Source organism: Plecotus auritus (assembly GCF_963455305.1).
Source record: "Plecotus auritus genome assembly, chromosome: 9".
In the NCBI taxonomy this organism is placed as follows: Eukaryota; Metazoa; Chordata; class Mammalia; order Chiroptera; family Vespertilionidae; genus Plecotus; species Plecotus auritus.
This window is the reverse complement of record NC_137783.1, coordinates 16,196,517-16,210,717: the sequence shown is the minus strand read 5'-3', so window position 1 is coordinate 16,210,717 and position 14,201 is coordinate 16,196,517. Positions and strand designations below refer to the sequence as shown.

At 40.5% G+C, this 14,201-nt stretch overlaps 1 protein-coding gene across 1 annotated transcript in view; it reads left to right on the top strand.

Moving 5' to 3' along the window:
- The window catches only part of SORCS3 (sortilin related VPS10 domain containing receptor 3), a 552,458-nt gene that overhangs the window by 488,765 nt on the left and 49,492 nt on the right, over window positions 1–14,201 (top strand). The window contains exons 15-16 of the mRNA XM_080641763.1: window positions 12,942–13,059; window positions 14,012–14,145. Coding sequence (XP_080497889.1) covers window positions 12,942–13,059; window positions 14,012–14,145 — 252 coding nt within the window. The remainder of the gene's footprint in view (window positions 1–12,941; window positions 13,060–14,011; window positions 14,146–14,201) is intronic.

Genomic DNA, 14,201 nt, shown 5'->3' with positions numbered 1-14,201 from the left:
ATATTTTCAATGTCACATGGAATTCTGTCATGAAACGAATATGCACAATTTATTCCCCATTCTCCTATCAATGGTTTGGCATTACTACAAACAGTATTGTCCTATCTTTGTACAAGAACCTCCAGGGATATAAGTTCTCTGAGCTACATACCTACAAGTGGAATTGCTGGGCCATGGTGAATTGGATTGTCATCTTTCTTTTGGAGTTTCCTAATTGTTTTGCATATTGGTCATCTTTGCAGTTAGAGCATGAGGTCTGTTTTAGTCTGTAAGGATTCACAAACTGCAACTGTCTTAATCCCTCATCTCCCACAGCACTGAATGTGAGGCTATGCATAATGGGTGCTCAGCAGACACATGCTGAGTGAGTGATGCTATTGGACTAAATTGCAACTATTTAAAGGAAAGGGATGCATTTTACACTTTTTCTGATGTTTTTAGTTCTCGGTTCGGGATTTGACACAAAGTAGGAGAGTGAGCAATATAATGTCGTAGGAAAACCAGGTGTCCCCATCCGAAACCGGTTTGGCTCAGTAGATAGAGTGTCGGCCTGCGGACTGAAGGGTCCCGGGTTCGATTCCGGTCAAGGGAATGTACCTTGGTTGCGAGCACATCCCCAGTGGGAGGTGTGCAGGAGGAGCTGATCGATGTTTCTCTCTCATTGATGTTTCTAGCTCTCTATCCCTTTCCCTTCCTCTCTGTAAAATATCAATAAAATATATTTAAAAAACAAAAAACAAAAACAGGTGTCCCTCCTGTGGCTCCTCTCTCACAGCTCTTTTAATTAATTCCCTCCTCTCCTAAATGCCACTCTGAATATCCATTTTGCCCTCTTGTTTCTATCTCTTAGGGTTTCCTTCATCACCCAACTCATCTCTCACAGGTTCACAGACCACAGTTTCTAACCCTCTGTTATGGACTTGAAGCTTTCAAACCCATTCGCAGAGCTTATTAAGTTTGGAGAAAAGAAACAAAGTTGTTTGGGCATCGGATGATTTATTTAATTTTTAAAAGTCAGCTTTCTTTCTCTTGCCTGTTCAGTTCCGATGCCTTTCAGTCTCCTCTCCTCCTCTTCTCTGGTGCCTTTTCCTCCCTGCCTCATTCCACCATCTCACCGGTCATCGTATCATGTAACTAACATAGGCTCTGCTTGCAGGATTCCTTGCTATTGATCCCCTGCCTCTTTCTATTAAGGTCTAGCTCATGTCTCACTTTCGCTCAATGCAGTTTCCCTCTAGCTGCTGACCTCCTTTACCACTAAGCCCATCTGCACCCTAATGGGAAAACAATTGGACGGCATGGATGCACACCAGTAGCCAGGAATGTGGCCTGGATTTCTGGAGACCCACAACTGCTGGCTGCTGATGGCTAACCTTTAATAACATCTGTCCTCAGCAGCTTCTTCAGTGAGTGCAGAAAGGAGGGCTTATGGAAGGAAGAGGCAAGAGGAGGCATGGAAGTTTTTCTGAGAGAACTGGACTTTCAAAGGAATGTTTTAAAAAGGACTCAGGGGTCCACCTCTCAAGTTCCTCCTCTCAAAAACATTATTCTGTCTTTATTCAACAGTATGTATTGAGTGTCCACTACAAGGTAGGCATGATCCTAAGTGTTCTAAGAGCAGAACTCCGGCACGAACAAGATCTCTGCTGATGGGATGTTTATGTTATAAAGCCTCTTCCTCACCTTATAGGAGGAATATCAGTTTTGTATGAGGCTCATTTTAGTTCTAGCGTGCATGGCATCTGTTCTATAATCCAACTCTGAGGCTTTTTAAAAAATATACTTTTATTGATTTCAGAGAGGAAGGGAGAGGGAGAGAGAGAAACATCAATGATGAGAGAGAATCATTAATCAGCTGCCTTCTGCACACCCCCTACTGAGGATAAAGCCCACAACCCAGACATATGCCTTTGACCGAAATCGAACCCGGGACCCGTCAGTCCACAGGCTGACTCTCTGTCCACTGAGCCAAACAGGGAAGATACTACCATAAACCTCAGAGTTTCTATAAGTTCCGAAGATTCGAACCCCGGCTGTAGCTTCAGATTGTTGCTTGCCTTGTCTAAGGAAAAACAGTGCTTTCAATGAACAGAAGGGAATATCACAGAATATTATAAGTGGTTACCTCCAAGGGGTTTTCAATTTTCTCATGTATAGATTTTTAAAGTTTTCAAAATTTTTATAATGAGAATGCATTTTTTATAATGAGAAAAGAGAAACCATTTATCAAAATGTACACATGAAAAAAAAAAGTATCACCCAGTTAATGAAATAGAGGGGCTGCGTCCCAGAGGGTGATTGTGTGGGTCACACTTACATACTTTTGAGGTTGTCACCTAAAGGAAAGGAGAGTCTTGCCTACCCACCATCCCTTCCAGGGCTGCCTAATGCTCCGAGTGAATTAATACTAAATCACTGCAAATAAACAGGCTACTGGAACCCAATCCAAGAATGGAAAATGGACACACGTCCCACTCATAGAATAAAAATTAAGAAAATTGGTAGGTAGCGGCTTCTGATGAAGCAGTGCTCTAACTAATTTCTTCAAGGTCATCTGGTTAATTTATGCTGCATTTAGAAGTTATTGTGTATTTTTAAAATTAATGAAAGATTTAATTATAGCAAGGTTGCCCATGACCTTTTGTGGAATGACTTCATCATAAATCTACAGGCATTTCAGAACTGTTTTCTGGGTTTCTAATAATTTGCTCTCAAATTAATGACATGCAGCCCGTGAAAGGAGTTGAAGCTGAGGGAAAGGATTGAGTTGAGACATGCCGTTTCCTAGCAATGGCTAATTCTGAGTCCTGGATGAAGGTGGCGTAGAAGATGGTGTGTGACTCACCGGAATCCACAGCAGATTTAACTGTTTACTTAGAGGAATGAGAAATAAATCCAGTGTGTCAATGGAGGAGATTGCATGTGGCCAGACCAAGTGATTGCAGAGCATTTGATTTGGGGCACATTTATCTACATGCCAATATGGGGGTAACATCTGGACCAATGGGAGAATTCATTTTCTGCCCTGACACTCGCAGGGGTTCTCCCTCATTCATAAATTGAAGGTCTGTGCTTGCCCTCCAGCTTGCTGGCCACCAGGAAAGCCCAGCTTAAGACTCCATCATCCTAGTATATATATGGGCGCAATGAAAACAGCTAAGCTGTCCCTGGGGGTGGGGAGTGGGGAGCAGGATCATTTCTCCACGGACCAGGATACTTCATCATCTATGTTATTCTGATAATTCATCTGATCCAATAGAGTCAGGGAGGAAGGAAAAGAACTGAGGAGGAAGAATGATCATGGAGGGCATAACAGGAAGTTAGCATTTAAAAATTGAAATTAAAAAGAATAAATCAAGAAGATAGAATTACCTCAAAACCTATAGTGTTGTGGTTACATAATACAAAAACCTATAAACAAAACACAAGGAGAAAATGGAGGATTTGCATTATCTTAGGGAAATACTCTGATAACCTTTAAAGTCTAGAGAATTAGACTTTCATGGGAATATTTTAAAAAGGACTCAGGGGAAAACTAATAGAACAAGCAGTTGAAAAGTAGTATGATTTTGGATTTGAATACTATTAGCAAGCTTTATTTAGAAGGCTTTTATATAAACTTCATCATCATGGAGGACAGTAAGGGGAAGGGATATGTCCTGAGGCAGGTCCATCACAATACAACATTATCCTAGTTGAATTCATTCAGATGTCCCCACACAAGTCAGTCTGCAGGGAAACCCTCCTGTCATACTGTCGAGGCACTGTTTTATCTTCTTTTGCACATTTCTAGTGGCTTCCTAGTAATGAATCCTCTCCTTTTTCTCTCTGAGAGATGTGGTCAACCACTGTCTCCTTGAAACTTCTCTCAGCTTTGATACCTATTTGATAAAAGTTGGTGTAATTAGAAATGGAAAAAAAGAACCAGATTACTATGCAGAAGAGAATCAGCTGACCCAGAATTGCTCTCTGGTAAAGAGAAAAACATCTTTACAGAGCCTACTCCTATAATTACATTTAGTGTGGCATTGTTTCCACCTAAATTATAGCAATTATATACTAAGATCCCTTTTGAAATCATTAAATTAATGAGTAGGTAACCCTCTGTGTGTGTGGAATTCTAATGAAATCTTTTATTTTTACAAACCAGCTTCCTCCTCAAATTAATTACTCCCCTCCCCACAAGGCTAACTGAGGTCTGGATGGTGGACTAGGGAAGCTGTATTATTTAGAGTCCCAGCAAATGACAGTTGTTTGTGGAAAGCCTAGCACAGCCCAAGATAACCAGGAAAAGTGAAGATGCTGCTATTTTCTCCCTGACATTGTTTTTGTCCTTCTGAACCCCAAAGGACACACAGCTAGGCCATGTTCTTTGGCCCAGAGATAAGGGCAGATAAAGCTATTACCTCAATTTTGGAAGAAGTAAATGATTTGATAGATTAATTCCATCCATTAATCAACCCAGAACTATTTATTGAGCATCTGTTATATGAAAGAAGTTCCAGTGGAGACAAAGATGAATGACTCTAGATAAATCCTTTCTGTATGGGGTCACCAGGAGATAGATAGCTTGTACACGTGGAGGTAGACATAGCGATTGAAAGAAAATAAACTCTTGAAAATTGTCTTGAAAGGGCTGTGTTTTGTCTGGACTATTTCTGCATCCCATCTGTTGAGTATATATGTCATGGATTAAAAATCATTTTCTGTAAGGAAGCTTGAAAGATGAAATGATTGGCTCAAGTCAGCTAGCTAATTTAGTGGCAGATGAAGAACAGGAAAATATAAATCTATATCCTTGCCTAGCACTCTTGCTATCATGCCCAGACAATCTGTTTGTTAAAAGTTAAACAACAGCACATGGGTCCAAGATGATACTCTGTGGCCAGGTTCACACTAGCACCAGATGAGTTAAAAGAGAGAGAATGAGAGAGAGAGAGAGAGAGAGAGAGAGAGAGAGAGAGAGAGAGAGAGAGAGAGAGAGACTCTTAGGTTTATAGAGTGCAAGAAGTTGAATCTTTAGTAGAGCCAAAATATCTCATGAAAAAAATTTAGGTTGTAAGGTAAAAAGAAAACCAGAAATAATAAATTTTAATTGATTTTTTTCTAAAAATCAATATAGTGAGAAATGGCTTAGAGAATTCATTTATTTTGTCCTGTGATTGGGAGAAACTTCTTCAGGGACACTAAAGGGTAGGCTACCTGTTTACAGACTGTCATCACTATTTATGTATGAGGTATGTACTTTCTCCACTGTTCTAGATGTCACACACACACACCACACACACACACACACACACACACACACACACACACACACACTTACACATGCACATGAGCAACAAAGAAATCCCTGAGTTTGAAGTTAGTGTGTTGCAAAAAGCATTTGGAACCAAACTTATTGAAAGCCCTAGCTGAGCAGGGCCTTGGATTGAGTCCATGGAGTTTCCAATAATAAGAATGATGGTGATGGTAATGAACATTTGTTGTCCATTGAGATTCTCAAGATTTTCACATACGTTATTTCACATTATACAGTTTTGATAATGTTGGCAAAATTACAGGGGCGGGCCCTGGCCTAGTGGCTCAGTTGGTTGGAATGTCAACCTGTAGACCAAATGATTGCAGATTTGATCCCCAGTTGGGGCATGTACAAGGAGGCAACCAATTGATGCTTCTCTCTAACATCGATGTTTCTCTCCCTCTGTCTCTCTCTAAAATCAATTTTAAAAACAAATCCTCGGGTAAGGATAAAAAAAAAAATACAAGGGTAGGCAAAAGTAGGTTTACTTAATACAATAATTAATGAATAATAATGTAAAAATAAATTGTGTGTTCCTTGTACTCACAACTGTAAATCGACTTTTGCCTACCTGTATACTTAAACGTTGAGATAAGAAGAGGGACTAGGAATGCATTTCTAAAGGAAGAGTTCAAAATTGTGTGTGGTTTTTTTTTTTTTTTTTGGTTTTTGTTTTGTTTTGTAACTGCAAGGAAATGGGACTATGGATGAAAGTGGATTTGACTATGCTAGGAATTGCCTTATTCCATAGATGATCAGTAATAATCAGCCACTTTTGGTCAAGCAACTACTATTGAAAGGCTCTAGGAAGTACAAAGAAATACAAGAATCTTTCTCAGCCTTAGGAGCTTTCTAATTGGTTGACAAGAACATTAAGAAATCACTGCCCAGCAGGCGTGATTCAGTGGATTGAGCATCATCTCATGTTCCAATAGGTCACCTGTTTGATTCCTGGTCAGGGCACATGCCTGAGTTGTGAGCTCAATCCCCAGTAGGGGGTGTGCAGGAGCAGGCAGCCAATCTGTTTCTCTCTCATGGATCTCTCTCTCTCTCTCTCTCTCTCTCTCTCTCTCTCTCTCTCTGTCTCCATTCCTTTCTCACTAAAACTCAATAAAAATATTGAAAAAATAAAGAAATTATCAATAGTTGTCTAGAGCGGTATTTCCCAAAGGGTGGTTCTGGCACCAGCAATATCAGCATTACCTGGAGACTTAGAATTATGAATAATCAGGCACCTAAAATGCTATTCTGAAAGTCTGAGGGATGGGAAAACTTAAGTTTCACAAACCTTCTAGGTGATTCTCATGCAGATAGTGGGGAACCTCTGGGCTAGAGATAACAGGAGCATTTGAGCTTCTGAGGAAATAGAGCTCAGTGTTGTCAGAATAGTCACAGAAGACTTTCTGAAAGAGATAGCACTTAACATGGGAATCACATTATCCTATTAGAGACTAGAGTCCCGGTGCATGAAATTCGTACATGGGGGTGTGTGTCTCTCAGCCCAGCCTGCACCCTCTCCAATCTGGGACCCCTCGAGGGATTCCAACTGCCAGGTAGGATCAGGCCTAAACGAGCAGTTGGACATCCCTCTCACAATCCAGGACTGCTGGCTCCCAGCTGCTTGCCTGCCTGCCATCCTGATTGCCCCTAACCACTTCTGCCTGCCAACCTGATCACCCCCTAACCACTCCCCTGACAGCCTGATTGATGCCTAACTGCTCTCCTGCCAGCCTGTTTGCCCCTAATTGCCCTCCCCTGCAGGCCTGGTTGCCCCTAACTACCCTCCCCTCCAGGCCTGGTCACCCCTAACTGTCCTCCCCTGCAGGCCTGGTCACCTCTAACTGCCCTACCCTGCTGGCCTGATCACCCACAACTGCCCTCCCTTGCAGACCTGTTCCCTCCCAACTGCCCTCCCCTGCTGGCCATCTTGTGGTGGCCATCTTGTGTCCACATGGGGGCAGCCATCTTGTGTGTTGGAGTGATGGTCAATTTGCATATTATTCTTTTATTAGCTAGGAGGATTAGATAGGATAGAGGCCTGGTGCATGGGTGGGGGCCGGCTGATTTGCCCTGAAGGGTGTCCCAGATCAGGGTGGGGGTTCCCTTGGGGCGTGGGGTGACCTGGGTGAGGGGCCTGTGGTGGTTTGCAGGCTGGCCACACACCCCGGCGACGCTAGCGGAGGCCCTGGTATCTGGAATTTATTTATCTTCTATAATTGAAACTTTTGTAGCCTTCAGTGGAGGCCAGGGCAGGCCAGGGCAGGCAGAAAGCTTGGCTTCCTCCATCACCGGGGGCAACTCAAGCCTCCTGCTCTCTCCAGCTCTGTGGCTGCCACCATTTTTGTTGGGATTTATTTATCTTCTATAATTGAAACTTTGTAGCCTTAAGCAGAGGCCAAGGCAGGCCAGGGCAGGCGGAAAGCTTGGCTTCCTCCATTGCCAGGGAAACCCAAGCCTCCTTCTCTCTCTGTGGCCACAGCCATCTTGGTTGGGTTAATTTGCATACTCACTCCTGATTGACTGGTGGGCGTGGCTTGTGGGTGTAGTGGAAGTATGGTCAATTTGCATATTACTCTTTTATTAGATAGGATATCCCATGTCTTTGGTTCCTTTGCCCTGCCCATTTCTTGGGTTTTCATATTCAGTTTGATGTATGTGAGCCACCCCTGCAAAGGTATTACAAGTGGGGTGAGTTCCACTAACTTTAGAGGGACATTTTCATAGGATGAGAAACCTTTATATGGGAAATTTATTTTTCTTTTTCATTAGAAAATGTCTGGGCTTTCTCTTTTCCTAATCCAGAATTAAGTGGACCTTGTCGATGTTTATCACCCCGAAGTGATAGACAAGGGTTCCTGTGATGGTCATTATAATTTCTTTGCTGAGTGCTCACTTCCACAGACCCTGGCATGAATTTCAACTTCTGTCCTCAGGGTAGTTATGAAAAGGAATGAGAAATGTTTGACTTTAAATTATTCCTTATTTTATCTCCCGCTTAGTTTGCTATGTTTGTCATTTTCTCAGCTTCCATGACCTCTAATCAGAAGAGAAATGGATAGAGGCAGTATTGAGCAGAGTCAGGGAAGCCAAATCTATGCAAAAGAGAGACCCTGTGTCAGAGTCACTTATGCCCCACAGGAGGGGACCCCATAATAAACCTTTTCTTCCTAGAACTAATAATGGATGGAAATAGGGGAAGTACATTAATGTCTGAAAGTTGCTAAGGGTTTTTATCCCACTGATCTTAGTTGGGTCCAATGAGAAAATGAACAAAACTGATAGACCTAACATAAAATGTTTAACATTTTGCATCTGGCATGTTGCAGAGACCACATGGCAAGGAGATTATCATACTCCTAAGTGAAAATATTAGTGTATCAATCTATAGTTTGGGGAAGGACCTGGGATGCACAATGTAAGAAAATCTGGGATAGAAGCCAAAGAAATATAGATGAAAATAATGCACCTGCCAAGATAACAGGAGAGAAGAACCTGCATTAGTCCACAAGTCCTGACTGGGGACCGATTTCTGTGTTCAGTCCTGAAATGCGCACTCTGAGATCATAAACAGATCATGAAAATCCTTAGAGGCTCAGGGTCAATTAGGCTATGTACCTGAATGATGCTTATATTCTCTGCAACAAGAGCTCTGGGAAATGGTTAAGCCTGAACTTGAAGTTCTAAGCTTACTAATGCTTGAGCATTCCTTTCCTCTGTGGACTAACTTTATCTATTAGAAAGATCTGTCATATTTTTTAAACTTTTACCCTTTCATGCTTTGTTATTTTTTAATACTCAAGAGATCTTCCTAGAATGGCTACTTATTGGACTTCTCTCTCCTACCCCTTCCTAAGTTATCTCCAGGTAAACCAGCCATAGTTTTTATATCACTTCTAGATAGATACATGATAGATAGATAGATAGATAGATGATAGATAGATAGATAGATAGATAGATAGACAGATAGATGATAGATGAAAAGTGGTCTCAAATTATATAGCCATCAGTATTAATTTCTTGAGGTTGCTGTAACAAATTTCCATAAATTGTGTGGATAAAAGAACGGCAATATATTCTCTCACAATTCCGGAGACCAGAGTCCAAGGTTAAATTGGCAGCAAGGCTGCACTCACTCTAGTGTACTAGAGATCATTGGTTCTATGCTATTCCATTTTCTGTTGGCTCCAGCTGTTTCTTGACTTGTAACATCAGAAATCTAATCTTTGCCTTTGTCTAAACATGGCCTTCTCCTCTCTCCATGTATCTCTTCTTTGTATATTTTTAATAAAATTTATTGGGGTGACATTGGCTAATAAGATTATAAGGTTTCAAGTATACAATCTATAATATATCATCTGTATATCACACTGTGTGTTCACTTCCTTCACCATATATTTGATCCCCTTTGCCCTTTACTAATTCATTCCCACCTCCCTTTCCCTCTGGTAATCATGATACCGTCGTCTGTGTCTATGAGTTTTGTTTGCTCATTTATTGCTTTTAGTTTTATATGTAAGTGAAATCATATGGCTCTTGACTTTTTCCAATCTGACTTATTTTGCTTAGCATGATATTCTCAAGATCCATCTAAGTTGTTGCAGATGACAGTATTTCATCTTTTCTTATGGCTGAGTAGTATTACATATTATGTATGTACCTCATCTTCTTTATCCAATTAACTGTTGAGGGATACTTTGTTTTCATGTCTCGGCCATTTGTATATATCTTTACAAATGATTTTTGTTTCAAGTTTTTGAAGTAGATACCCAAAAGAGGGGTTGCTGGGTCATATTGGACTTCAGGCTAATCCTGATAATCCAGGATAAATTCAACTGGAGATCTTTAACTTGTAAATCAAAGACCTTTTTCCAATAAGGTCTCATTCAAGGTTACAGTTCAGATCTCTTAGGGAGCCACTATTCATTTCAGTGCACAATCTTGATCACTCTCCTTTTCAGTGGTTCTTAAACACTGGGAACCGTGAACCCCTTTGAAAATCTGATAAAATATATGTGCTTTCTCTCTTTATAAACACATATGCCAATGAACACATATTTTTACTTAATATTTCGAGAGATTCAAACTCCACTGTTACCACCAAAGTTTATAACTTTTACTGCATATTGAGGTATGTAGTTTAGATCATTCTTGAATGATGACATCTAAAACTAACTACAAATTTTCTCTGTGATCTAGTGTAATGTAGCATAGACCAGGATATTTCCACTTTTGCTCTAGATAATATACATAATTTTGTATTAATTAATGCATTCTCAGGTCACCTTAAATATTTTGGTCTCTCTGAAGTGTGTACTTATATTAATCTCATTATATATGAAAACTCTTAAGCTTTCATTATTATTATTATTATTGTTATTATTTTTAAGCTGAGTTTCACTGAGCCCCAATTCATCTATAAATACTTATGTAGTTGACAAAGGGAAGACTTGACATTTCATCCTGTTGTGTCACATGCTATTAAATTCAGCCTGTCTCTCATTCTGTCAAGACCTTTTTGGGTCCTGATTCTGCCATCAAGTATATTGACTGTTTCTTCCAGCTTTGTGTCATCAGAAAATGTGATTTCCAATGATGACCATTATTTTCATGTCTTTAAGTCATTAACAAAAATGAAGAACAAGAAAAAACAGACAGCAGAACCTTGCAGTTGACTACTCACACCCTTCCTCGTGGTTTATATTAATGCCTTAATTAGGTACTGTTCAGCCACATAATTTTACTAGCACCTGGCTCATAGTTTTTCATCTTTTTTTTTTTCAAGAGTGTTGTGGTAGACCATGTCAGGTGCCTTGCTGATAGGTAAATCATACGCCTCATATTTCCCTCTTCTGTCTGTCTAGAAATCCTTTCATAGAAAGGGATGGAATTAATCTGACATGATGTAGTTAACGATCCATGAAATAACTGTAAACTATCTGGAGTAGGCAAAATGTTTGATTTAGCATCACTGATAACCTGCTACTCAGAGTACTCTAATCAGGGATGACTTACAGGAGAGGTGGCATTTGAATATGGCAGGAATGGATAAGCTGGATAGAGAGGGAAGAGACATTCATCAAAGTCTCCTCCCACTGTTGTCTTTTTTTCCAATGAGCTTTCAACTTAACACTCCTCTCTTCAAACAAGTATACATTTTTGATGAGTTAACTGTTTTGTTAAAATTTAAAATGGACTGACTCATGATCTCTCCATGAAATGAATGAGAGCTAATAAGGTGAAAATACCTTAGTTGAGACTTGACATGGATGTATTGGATTCCAAGACCACTATATACAGCAAGAATCTAAGAGAACTGAGAGAAGCAGGGAAGATACTTAAATTAAGTTTGCTCTGCTCCACACAATATGGGCCACACAACCCAGTATATTTAGCCCCATGGCTTCCACTGCACAGGGCTGAGCTAAGACTCATACAAAGACCATACAGTTTTACTAAAGGAGAGACCCTCAGTCTCCCCATGAAAGTCTGTTTAATTTTCTTTTAGACAAAGCTCTAAAACTTTTATTTAATATTGAACCATTAGAACATTAAAAGTCATTTCTTAAAGTGTATTTTAAATTGTATGATCTAAACAGCAATTCTATTTCTTTCCCTATTTTACAATCTTAATCAGCTCTTACCCCTCCCAAAGCATCCTTGTGTTTCAGGTGGCAGAAGGAAATGTCCCTTGAGGAGAGTTAGTCTCTCAGTGTCACTATCAGAATACCTGAACTTGGGGAGATAAAAATCCAGGGCTGAGAACATGAGTAGGTCTTAATGAAATGGAAGCCATATAATTCCTTGAAAGATTTCAGTTGATTTAAGTTCATGACATATTGGTCTCCCCTTTACATCACTGTGATGGATGTCTTGCATTGTAATTACAAGATATGCCACCTGAGTGGAGTATGGATGATCAATCTATTTTTCTAGAAACGATTGATTATTCATATTTATAGGGCTACCAACTGCTGAGCTTTGAAAAGGTCAGTATGGATTATCTACTCATATGGTGTACTATTTTACTATACATAAATATGAGTTTCTTTTATGAGACTCCTGTGATTTTTCAAGGAAGGAGGAAGAGGGTGGTACTCACATAAATTAAGCAATGGGAATTTCAAATAAATATTCTTACACTCAGTTGAAATTTTGGAATTGGCAGGGTCATACTTTTGATTAGCTAACCCACCTCCCACCCCAGCATACATAATCTACTTTACAGATTGAGGAAACAGTCCTTGGCAGTGGACATCAGTAAAGAAAATACCATTGCTTGGAATTAAAGACATAACAAGGCTGAATGTCAAAATATGACCAACAGTTCTATCTTGGTGGAGAATTTTGGACTTTGAATTTTTCCTTCTCTGTACTTTTCTATATTTTAATTCTTTACTGTAAAGCATAGATATTATGTTTGCAATTAAAAAATGATTGGCTTTTTAAGCCCATTGAGAATGCATTTCACTGGTGTTGCATCTACAGTAGACTTCTACTCGATGGCCTTCAAAGAACATACTTTGAAAGAACCAGTGAAATCCAGGCTGCAATTCAGTCTTCTATCCCCCAATCTTTGTGCATTAGTGACTGACTTCAAGGCTTTCTCTGTTTGTCTTTCCTATCTGTCCCCTAAACACAGAGTTTTTGGCCACTTCAGCCTTCGCTCTGAGTGGCAGTTGGTGAAAGTGGACTACAAATCTATCTTCAGTCGGCGTTGTACCAAGGAAGACTACCAGACCTGGCACCTGCTCAATCAGGTACACCACAAGGAACAAGAGCTACTAAAAGCCCTGTTATTCATATCTGGTCTTTTCTATTTGGAGTGGGGCGTCTGAGGATAATGGTGTATTTAGGGAAAGGGGTGAAGCTCATATAACCAGGTTCAGTAGAGTTAGATGGTATTGGGGACAATTTTGCACTCTGGGATCCTGATCTACTCATTGATGGGGGGGCAGTGATAACCTGGGATTTTAGCTCTACCCATAGAGAAATAAGCTCAGACAGGTAGGAGACTGACCCTCCATAAGTTAAATCATTATACCTCCCCATTGTGGGGAGGAGCATTTCTCAGGCTAGCTTGGAGTAAGGGCCCAAGAGAATTGGAAACAGAACCACTAAGGAAGGGTGAGGGGTGGGAGTGAGGGTCTCTACCAATAGCAGATGTTTATCAATACACAGCAGAGTCAGGCATCTGTGTTCTTTGGAACCATTGGATCCTTGTAATTTGTACTAACTTCTCCTGTTCTTTTTGCCCTTGACTAGGAATAAAGACGGGCATGGTTGTTTATCATAGAGAGGGATCTTCAGATCAACTTCAGTTTTACTCTGAAGATGATGTAAAAAATATGCCAGAAGTGGAATCCTTTCCACTAGAGTTTCTGCTGAAATCTATTGGGCAATTGTGGTGTCAGTGAGGATGGTGGGAGTCTTTGAATTCCCTATGGAGATGGAGGAGAAACAGGATGGAGTAAACATCACTGGCCACGTTGGGAGAGGGGTAGTGATAGGCCAGCCTTGCATAGTTTTCCTTTTGTATGATAGTAAAAGAGCAGCCCTTTTATCCTGAAACTCCCAAACTGTTACTGGGAATGAGATTGCTAGTGAGTGACGAAAAGAGAATGAAAAGCCTAATGCTTCCTGTTGAGAAGCTGTTTTACTTCATCTTCTTTGTGTGTTTCTGCCTCTCTCACTATGGACTTTCTTTCTAAGGGGGAACCTTGTGTCATGGGAGAAAGGAAAATATTCAAGAAACGCAAGCCAGGAGCTCAGTGTGCCCTGGGCCGAGACTCCTCGGGGACGGTGGTCTCAGAACCCTGTGTCTGTGCTGACTGGGACTTTGAGTGGTGAGTCCCTTGGCCTCTCAATGCCATTTTCAACAAGATGTTTACTTGTTTGGGGG